This window comes from Dipodomys spectabilis, unplaced genomic scaffold, assembly GCF_019054845.1.
Source record: "Dipodomys spectabilis isolate Male_0828 unplaced genomic scaffold, ASM1905484v1 ptg000002l, whole genome shotgun sequence".
Classification (NCBI taxonomy): Eukaryota; Metazoa; Chordata; class Mammalia; order Rodentia; family Heteromyidae; genus Dipodomys; species Dipodomys spectabilis.
The window spans coordinates 29,670,365-29,681,630 of NW_024870679.1; the positions used below are offsets into that span (position 1 = coordinate 29,670,365).

Here is an 11,266-nt window from a genome sequence, read left to right on the forward strand (position 1 = left end):
AGTACCTGCATTAAAGTCCTAGTAGTGTCCCGTATGTCCCCCAAAATATCATTTTCTTTACAACATTACTGAGCCAATCCCCTTGTAGGAAACCTACAGGTTATTCTTAACAAGGACACAGATGTTATACACACACACACACACACACACACACATACATATATTCCCTAGAAAATAATCTGTCTTTTTCTTTCTGAATATGTTTAAATCTTTCAATAACTGGACAAAAAAATCAAAGAAATGGAACTGGAATATATTTTTTCCTGAATTCTTGGTGTTTTATTTTTGTTTTTGAAGCAAATACATGTTTAGAAAATAGAACTAAATCTCTATGTGGTTATGGGGTGGACATAGGTGCCTATAACCAGTGAGTCCTGAAGACCCGTGAAGGTGAGTTCTGGATTGCTGGTGTACTTCTTTCACTTCCAACGTTCCTCGTGGAAGCAACAGGAAGAGAGCTCTCTGTGATGCTCCTTACTCTTATAGCTGAGAAATTTGTTTTTCAAAATTTAAGAAAATATCCCAAACTTAATAGCTTCCAAGTCTTTGAGAACATAAACTAATGCCATCCATTTCAGTGACAGTGGAGTTTTGATTTGGCCCATGAGAAATGTTTTTCACCCAACTTCTTGAAAATCAGGTATAATATCCTTTTTATTCCTCACTGTATGTTCAGATGTATGTTCAAAGACTTTTCTATGAATAATAATAAAAAGCAAGGGAAGCCACATGGCATTTCCCTTCCCTCTCCAGCTTCTGTGACTAGCAACATCGTACATTGCAGAAGATTCATCAGTAAGATTCTAAGCCACATTCTGAGTGTGGAGCCAGAATTTTTTACTTTTTATATGACTTTTTATACTGATTATCTTGATTCTCAGAAAACTTGACTTTTTAAAAAAAATCAGCCAACTGTAAATGTTTTATTTATAGAAATACTTTTTTAACATTATAAGTCAATGCATCTCCCATAATAGTTATAGGTAATTATTAAGGTGAACAAAACCACACTTCCTATCAAATATCTCAGGGGTAATGATGATACAGACATATGTGTAATCTATAGCAAAAACAGCAACAACAAAAATAGATGTTTCATATTTGTCATGTTCTCCCCTTAACTTTTTATTTTGTATATGAGGAAGTCACTATGAGATCTAATGTAAAAGTAAATCAGTAACCCATTTATTCCTAATAGAGTATAGATACTGTCTGCTATGAATCATGTGTCCTTGATAGAAATTTAATTTCAGGCAAAGATTTTGTTTCCCAGTATGGTTTTGGAATTTCCCTACCTGGAGGCTTGGTGAATATTAGCCTAAACACAGCAAGATCAATTCACATATTGCAGAAAGTCAGACAATACTGGCATTTGCTTTTGAGTATAATCTGAGGCAGCCCACAAGGGTAGAGGGCAGGACACTATGTATTAAAAGTAGGATGAGGGCTGGACTAGATGTCAATGGGGAGGGTCCTCCTGTCTTCCTCATTCCCTCAGCCTTCAGCATTGTTACACCCCTGTGCCTCAGCTTCTTCCCCTGTGTGGACTACCACTGAATGTTAACTTTGACCAGTATAGTGTGTACACCTATAACCCAGCACTTAGGAGGTTGAAACAGGAAGATTGCAAGTTGGAGGCCTGCTTGGACTAGATATCATCAGCATCAACAACAAATACAACAAACACAAGGAGATTTCAAGGCCTGAGATTCAGTGAATGTACACTTCTCACAGAATCAGTACATTTGTTATTCAACTCCATCACTATGAGTGTGCTAAGTTTATGCTTTTCTGAAATAAGCAGTGATAGGATTTAATGTTAACATCTTGGTGTGGAACTATGGAAGGTCTTTAAGGAAACCTCATTGGGAGTGGGAGGAGCCAGTGGAAAGGATGAAAAAGGATGGTGCTTCCTGCAAGAAGTTGGGGCATCTTGCCTTGTCCAGCATTAACAACTTAACTGCACTTATCTTCTCTTTGGTTTCTAACGCTGATTTCTCTGATTCTTTTCCCCTGTTCGACTCTGCCATTCATAAAAATGCATTCAATTGTTCTGTGGCTGTTTGCTGCTTTTGCACTGCTGCATATACAGGTGAAGATCTGGAAAGAAATGACGGATCAGCAGAAAAACCTTACTTCATAACCCCTAACCTTCACGGGATTCTGACCAAGAAGCAACCAGTTCCCCAGAAGCAGAAAGTTTCCCAGAAGTAGTACAGTTCCAAACAGTGTCATGGCCTAAGCTGAAGTTCTGTAAATCAGATCCATTGTCATTTAAAAATGTTGCTTTCGAGGAATGTGAACTTTCTGTGCTATTTCTAAAGAATTAGCACAGAACTGAGGTGTGCCAACTGGGGCATTGGGTTTGCATGGCAATGGCTTGGGTGAGGTCGTAATACTTTATGGAGTGGTTCCCACTGAAGAGCAAAGTGTTCATGCAGAACATTTTTTAAAAACCTAGAGCTGAAAGTGTTTAATAACTTTTATAAGTCAGTGTGCTGTTTCCATTGGGGGCACTTTGATAGCCTATCTTTTTATAAGTGTATATTTGTAAAGGATATTCAGGCAATTTTTGAAAACACTACAAATGTGTAATCAACTAGCCATAAAATATTGAGTTATAGTTAACCAGCATATGGTACTAACATTGTAAATATGGTGCTATGGTTATATTTATACTGTTCAAGCTGGTGGACAACTCTCTAAACTGTGATTGAACTTTATTAATGGCTCTCTTGAAAGAATATTTCAGTGAGCCAATTGAGTCCATAACAGACATCCAGATATTAATGACACACAGGGTCTGCAGAGGGCAGCACTAGTAAAAGTTACCGTGGAACTTTCATAGTCCATTTTGCTCTAGTGTCATGATATTTATACTACAGTCAAATCTGAGCTCTGGAATCTATCATTTCCAATAATAGGAATGTCTGGCCACACAGAGCCTGAAGTTTCATACCTACCATATAGAAGATGAGTTATGAAGCTGTTTTAGAAGTGTGATTTTTTTTCTTTTTTGGAACATACCTGTTTCTAAATTAAATTATGAGATTTTTGTTCTACAAAAGAAATTAAATTAGTTCAACTATTAGTGAGGAAAAAGAAAAGAGAAGTAAGACATTTCAGATTTGTCCCTAAGGAAACTGACTGTTGTCCCTCCCTCCATGACATACCTCATCTGGTGTTCGAGGGGTATCCTTTAGGCTAGGAACTCCTTTCTTCCAGTGCTTAAGAGGAAAGTTGTCACCACACTCCTCTATTATAGGCCAGAGTAACATGCTGGGTTTTGTCAGCCTAAAATCTTACATGGCAGAGCAAAGCTTGGAGCTGTCTTTTATATCTCTTGCCTCTGCAGCCCTTGTGTGCAGATGTGTGTGGCAATATGGATTAACTGAATCAGTTACCATTCTTTTGGCTTTTACTCTAAGCTTGAATATACTATTGCTTTAACCTGTTGGTCTAAATAGGATCCACACATCTAAGAAGAGAGTCAGAAATGTATTATTGTGTTAAAAAGCAATTGTAAATATAAAATTTATTCAACTGTCCTGAAGTGTAGGAACTTATATGCAGACTGAGTTCATGGCAGCTTCATAGCAAGAAAAGGGATGATTTTCAAAATAATTGATTTTAATAATGACTACCAACTTGTTCTTAACTTACTTTCTAGAGGTTACTATAGTCAAAAGTACCACTGGATTCATGTCTTGGCAAAAAGCTTTCTCCATTCTCATTCTCCTTGAAGCATAATGCAGGGAAGAGTGATGTTACATTTTTCTAGATTTTTATTAGAAAGGGTCTCAACAAAAGTTCAGTAGTCTCTAACTGTGAAGTTGTTATAAATATAGATGCTCATGTCCTAGCCAAGAAATTCTGATGTATTATGTTTTGATGTGGACTACTGTGTGAATTACTAGAAAATTCTCTACTTGGTTCTCAGACACATAAAAGTTGGGAAATCAGTTGAATAAAATATCAATCAGCATGTGAAAAATCAGTTGCCTGTTTAAGTATATTATGGCTTATTGTCAGAAAAAAAATAGTTTCCATTTACCACTTCTGCATGTAATTAAAATCATAGTCAAAATAATAATTGCTTTTGAGCAGAAATTTTGTAGCCATTTTCTTATACAGCAATTAAACTAATAACTGAAAAAAGAGCAATATTCTCAAAACTTGACAGTTGAAGGATTTGACACACTGTATGTGACAGCTTTTTAAAAATGTTTTCAAGAGTGTTGATGACAAAACAAAGGCAATGTTGAACAAATATAGTAATTCATAAAGTAAATTTGGCAAAAGAAGGTAGAAGTTATTTCCTCCGTCAAGCTGTTGAGAGACAGGCAATGCTGGCAGAATCTTACCTGCTACCCAGAGTGAGATTATTTCACTGATATAATAACAAGGGCTGATTATTTTCTCATAACTATGTTTACAGTAAAGTAGATGCCAAATTGTGCTGCTTGTTTAAAAATTTTTTTTTAAAAAAAGCACTATTTGGAATTGTTGTAACGCAAGTATACAGCAGATGGCGATATTACTTCTCTTACAGTTTTGCTTTGACTGATTCTGTGCCATCCTTCCTCCTAGTGGAAGATATAGAAAGAAATGAAGGTTCTGATGAGAAACCCTATTTTGTGACTCCATCACTAATGAAGATCATGTTGGAGCAAGAGCCAAAATATTACAAGTAGAAGAGCACACTGGTCATCCTCCAGTGGTGTGTTACCTGTTTCTCATCTGCTGGGTCTGTGCAACAGTTATTTCCTAAGCACTTTGGGTTTGGCAACACTATGCGTGACCTTGTTGGCTTGCATTTTGCATGTTTTGTACCAAAGCTTACACTGTAATGTGAAGCCATCTGAAGTTACAAAGGAATTGTTAATAACATGGAACATTTTTATACTAAGATCTTTTGTTTTGTAATTCATTTTTAAATAGAGTGGCTTGGATGTTTTGAAAATACTACTTAGTATGTTTAATATTCTTTTAAATATTAAATTGAAAAAGGTATGTTATTTGAATTGATAGCTCCTACTATATTTTTTAAGAGTACAACTAAAAGATTACTTCTGCAGGGAAAATTGGTAAACAAAGTGAACATTTTTTAAAGCTTTCCCCACTCCTGTTTGACAATAAACCAATAAAAAAAAAGACTGGCCCACTCCAATCTTTGCTGTCTCTAAGTATAGAGTGTTTCCTGTTCAATAATTGCCAACCATCCAGCCTTTACTACTTTATCCAATGACAAAGTGCCTTATTGGCTGTTTAATACTACCCAGCTCTTGTGGGCAAGTTTACAAGCATTGTTTTAAAAAAATTAAAACCTGTGATGTTTAGTGATTATAAAACAAGTCTACTTGTGTTTGTTTTTCCTCTTGCTCACTGGCTGAAAACCATCAATCATTTCCCTGTTTGATATGCACACTATTAGATATTAGTGATATTCTCACTGTTGTGTGGCATGAGCATTTTCCTTGTGCCTCTGGCAAATGTGCACTTAGATGCAAACAAAACAACAACAAAGATCCTGAAATGACATGTGTGGGTTTCTTTTAAAAATGTAATCTTTTTTATAATAGTTCTTTAGAAGTAGAGTGGGAGTAAGACTGCATTTCTCAGTGTTTTACATATAGTAGCAAGGAAAACTTCTAGGAATTACAAAGGGAAACTTACCCCTGGGAGGTGCTCAGAGATCTGTCATGCACCGAACAGCGCCATTCACAAAGAGATGCTTATTTTCATCAGCCTGATCTCTGTATGTCATTCCATTTTCTAACTTTTTTATATAAAATAATGGGTTTACTAACAATGTTTACTTTTTATTGTGCCAATAGAAATGGGAACCATTTCTAATTGAGTTTTAAATCATTTTACTATTACTACTAATTTTAATTTCAATTTGATACTTTTGATTCAATTTGCTACTCAGTCTGTAATAGCATTCACCAGGAAAATGCCAATCACATAATAACTGGCAAAAGATCTGAGGATTGATCAACAGCAAGTTACTATCGCTTTATCAATTCTCACATTTGTTTAAACGTGACATTAGACGCTCTTATTAAAAAAAACTCAAGCAAGAGTATAATGTTTTAAAATCTATAATTAGTATGCTTCTGCTATGCAGAATTAATAGGAACAGATTGTACAGATATCTTTGATAACTAATATGTTTAATATTTAATAAAAGTTGCTGTCATTTTTTGTTTTAAAGTCTTTGTTTTGTTTTTTTCTTCCAATAAAGATTTAGATAAGAAATACTTGTCTGCCTTTTTATTTTATTTAAGCTAGGAAAAGAGAAAAGCTTTTGTATGTAATATCCATCATTCTACATTTGTTTTTACTTTTTTTTATTGTGAAAATACCGTACAGAGGGGTTACAATTACATGGGCAAGATAATGAGTACGTTCCTTATCAGGCTTTGTTGCCTCCTCCTTTGTCAACATTTGTTTTTAAATTTCATGTTTCTCTGACTATGCATTGGTCCATCAAATAGCTGAAATTGAAATGAAATACAAATAATTATGTTAAATGTTAAATGGACTTTAAAAAAAATCAAACAATTGCCTGAATTAGTTAATTGCTCCTAGTTTTAATTTGCCAGATGTCTGCTACTCCCTCACTTGGTTGTCCCAGCTTTCCTAAGGAGAAAATATCATTTTTAAGAAAAATTTAGAGAAATTAAAATGTGTGAATGATACCTGACTATAGATTTCCAAAACAGGATTGAACATATCTATCTCTGGTCTATCTTAAACTAGCAGAGCATCTTTTTCTTTTGTCTTAGGTTGAGTAGTTTAAACCTTAATTTTGCATTTAAGTTTAGTGGATTTCTTTCAAAGATGTAAACAACAAGCTTCTTTTTATTTTCTGTTTTCGTTTAAAATCCAGCACAAGGTTTGCTAATATAGGTAATGGCTATTTTCTTATTAGTGAAATAATATAGTTTGGTGTTTTTCAAAAGAAATCTAAATGCTTTTGATCCTAAAACTCCTACATTTTGCCAGGCACTAATGGTTCATGACTGTAATCCTAAGTACTAAGGAGGTTGAAATCTATGGATAATGATTTGAAGTCAGCTGGGACAGGGAAGTCTGTGAGACTTTTATGTCTAGTTAGCTAATCTAAAGCTGCAAGTGGAGATATAGCTTAAGGGGAAGAGTACCAGTCTTCAGCCAGGCCTTGAGTTCAAGCCCCAATACTGGCACCCACAAAAAAGTTCCTACTTTTAGACAATAAATCACTGATTTTAATAAATTTTAGGAAATTAGATTCTGACTGAATTGGTTTTTCTATGTGCTTAAGAGCTTAAAAAGTATATGCATAGCCATACAGTAAAATATCACTGTGAAAAGTTCTTTGTGATCACAAGCATAATGTGACTACTATTTAAGCTGATGCTGGAAGACAGATTCTGGGCAACAATTCCTTGTTTCCCTTTAGTGTATAGCTGAGCAGCACTATTCCAACGTATGCTCTTTCACTTTTACAAGTTGTACCTCAGGAAATTGCTCCTAAATTCTAACCGGGCATAGTAATTATCTGCAGTATTATCTAGTTCTGGATTGAGGAACATGCTTTATAAATCAGTCTTTCTTGGCATGAGAAAGGAGCACAAAATTGAACGAAAATCATTATTACAGACCATAGTGTATAAAATGGTACCTTAACATTTTTTCCAGTTTCTTGAAATATTGTCCAACAGATAGTTGTAAATGTATGTATTTTTAAAATATAACCTTAGGATTACAAGAACACAATATTACAAGTCATTAATGAAAATAAGTATCAATATAATAGATGCCCACTCCATTAAAAATCAACAGCTTTTTTGTTTTATATTTAATTATACAGGCCTAATAAATAGAGTTGCAATAAGCTTGTCATACTCAAATATTTATTTTTGACAGGTTAGAAGTAATAAGAAACATCTCAAAAACAAACATTTTAAGCACATGGCTTAGGCAGTGAAGCCCTCAGTCGGCCTGCATTATTGTTGGTTGTGTTTAAGTCATTGTGTGACTCATTGTGTCCATAGTTTTTTTTCATCTTGTAAAAATATTCCTCCCGAAGAGCAAATGGGTACCCCAAGAAGCAACATAAAATTATTGTGCTCAATTTTAGTGATAAAATTAAAAATATACATTTGATGAAAGGCAGTATGTATTTAGCAAAAGTTGGGAGGCATCATAGGAGAAATGAACATTGGCAATAATCTAATAAAATGCAGAAATAAGGTCTAGATTTTGGTGAGAAGTATTAATGTGCAGGCCAATAATTTCTTGGCAGTAATGTAGACTATGCCATGTGGTTTCAAGTTATGGATGCTCAGATTTATTATACACCTAGTATAGGTTATTCTGAGTAGATTTGTAGTATTAAGTGGTGTGTGTCCTGAGCACTTACAGTTTTGCCTAGTGATGGTCTCCTTGAAACTATATATTTCTGAATACCAAGTGCTTACTGTATGTATTATCTATACATATCAGAAATAAATTACTTTTTCAAAGATACTTTTCACATTTTCAATATTGGAACTGAAAATGAATAGTCTCTTGGGAACTAGCTGAGTTACTTCTGATCACTAGTGAATCTGTCATCATCTAGAGAATAAAGCAAACCCACTTAAACTAATGTGAGTGCATTAATTCATGGTCATGTATAATACCATCTGTGTGTGTGTATGTATATGTGCGTGTGTGCATATGTTGGGGGGGACACCCGTGCATGCACCAGTACTGGGGATTAAATTCAAGATCGTTGACTCTTGCTTGGCTTTTGAAATCAAGGCTGGTACTCTACTATTTAAATCATAGCTCCACTTTTGGTTTTTGGTGGTAAATTGGAATCTCATGAACTTTTCCTTCTGGGTTGGCTTTGAACCAGGATCCTCAAATCTCAGCCTCCCAAACAGCCAGAATTGCAGGTATGAGCTACCCAGGCTTAGCTACAAGGCTTAGCTATCAGGATAAAGTTGGATTCACAACCAACAGATTCTCTTAAATTTTCCATGGCCAAAGGAAAGCGCATTCTTCCTAGTTTATAACTCTCCAATTGCTTGGTAGTCAGAACCATATAGAAGTTGGTGGTTTCTTCTGTAATGGTTTCTATTCTGGGAGAGTGGGTCTATCATGCAATACATTTCAACCAGTTAAATAGATCTTATTTGAGGTTACATTCTATTTTCCCTTAAAAGTTTTCACTTTGGGTTTAATTTCTTTTCCCTTGTATAGCTACTGCATGAATCAAAATAGTTTAAGAAAGTGGGAAAATTGTTAAGGCAGGTAAGAATGTTAGTCTGTCATGGTTCAGAAACAGAGTACATCTTCATCTTATACCTCTTTGTAGTTAAAGAGCACAATGGTGGGAGAGCTGTATCAAACCAGGATTAGGCATTCTGTATATTAAACTAGGGTGGAATCTGACATACTGGAATAACATTAGGATCATTACATTCTACTCAGCTGAATTGACCCTGATTCCATGAATGTCTGCACAGAAAAAGAATAAAAATGAAGGAAAGATGTTGATAAAAAAGCATTTTGATATCCAAGGAAGGACAGAAACGCTAAAGTAATGTGAAGTCTCTAGTAAGATTCTACAGGTCAATGCTATAGAATGTGGAATGCCATCTGAATTCAACTTATGAGAAGGTGGGGAGAGTGTAGCCGAGAATCCAATGTATATCCTACAAAGTTGAGACAAGGGTGGGTGGGGAAGGATGGGTAAGAATGAATAGCAGGGGTGATATTGATCAAGATGCCTTGTATTTATAAACTGCTTTTTTTTCTTTTTTATTGTCAAGGTGATATACAAAGGGGTTACAGTCACATAAGTAAGGTACTAAGTACATTTCTTGTTGAACCTGTTACCCCTTCCCTCATTTTCTCCTACTTTCCCTCCCCCAATCCACCTCCAGGTTATACAGATCATTTCCAACATATTGTCTTATGAATATCACTGTTGCGTTGGTTCCTGCTGTGTCCTTTGGCTCACCATTCCCCTTCCCTAAATTTTCAGATAAACATATACACAATACCAGGGTACCAAAATCAAATGCAGTAACAACAAGGGATATACCATAGGGGCAGAACACACAAAAGAAACAAGAAATCACATAGCATGGTAAAAACAACAACAAAGAACAATCTCTTGTGTCCAGGCCTTGCAGTTTATTTCACTTAGCATCATCTTATATGGTCAAATGTACATAGCTATTGAGCAACTGAGCTTTTCTGCTCATCTGATAAGATTATCCTAGACGTATACTAATAATTGCAAATAAGGGAAACCATGGGACCTATGTTTCTTTGGGTTTGGCTTACTTTCCAAATTTGCCATTTCCTTACAAATGGGGTGGTGTCATTCTTTCTGATAAATGGCAACTTCTTTGTAAAACCAAGATAATTTTTTAAAAAAGAACCCATATTTAATTTCTGAAGCCAGGAATTAAATACAAATCATTTGCAGCTCTCTAATAAACAACATGAAACAAACTGTTAGAAGAAGGTACAGTAGCTCACAACTGTAAGCTTAAAAGCTTAAGATTAAAAGCTGTAAGATTAAAAGCCAGCTCAAGTAGAAACATCTAAGCAACTCCATCTCCAATTAATCAGTAAAATTATGGACTGGAGATGTGGCTCAAGTGTTAGAGTTCCAGCCATGAGCAAGAAGTGCATGAGGCCCTGAGCTCAAGATCACACGCATGCACGTGCACATGTAACCACATAGTTGTAATGGGGCCCAACAAATAAGCAAAAACAATGTTCAAATATGATTTATGACTAAGGAACTAAAAAAATCTGCCTTTTTTTTTGCAGAGCGTTCATATTAGCCAAAACCTTGTTTTCATGCTGAGCTGGCCATCTCTTTTATCTTCTCCACACCCGGATGAATTCTTTCTCAGGCCTTCTCACTTCAGTCTAATTCTCTTTATTCTCTTATCTTCCTTTATTCTCCTTCTGTATGTTCCCTTTCTTATAGGAAACTGAATTATTTGTAGTGTGGTATTTAGAAGGAAATAGAAATGGAAGAGGAGAAGGAAGAAAGAATGAACACTTCAACCAACGGTTTGTCCTCTGGAGTGGCAAGTCCTTGATGTGCATTTTGAGCAATGCTAAGGCACTTGATACAGTAATTGACAGAGTCTGATGAAAGAGCATTGTAGCTATTCACTTGGGTTTAGAAACAGGGCAGATGAGCTTCATTTCCAAAGTCATCCTGTTACTATATATGCCCATGGGTTAAGTCTGAACTGAAAAT

At 35.4% G+C, this 11,266-nt stretch overlaps 1 protein-coding gene across 1 annotated transcript in view; it reads left to right on the forward strand.

Moving 5' to 3' along the window:
- The window catches only part of Slc44a5 (solute carrier family 44 member 5), a 282,321-nt gene extending 279,422 nt beyond the window's left edge, over positions 1–2,899 (forward strand). Inside the window, exon 23 of the mRNA XM_042685519.1 lies at positions 2,093–2,899. Coding sequence (XP_042541453.1) covers positions 2,093–2,214 — 122 coding nt within the window. The 3' untranslated portion in view covers positions 2,215–2,899. The remainder of the gene's footprint in view (positions 1–2,092) is intronic.
- The last annotated feature ends 8,367 nt before the right edge of the window (positions 2,900–11,266 follow it).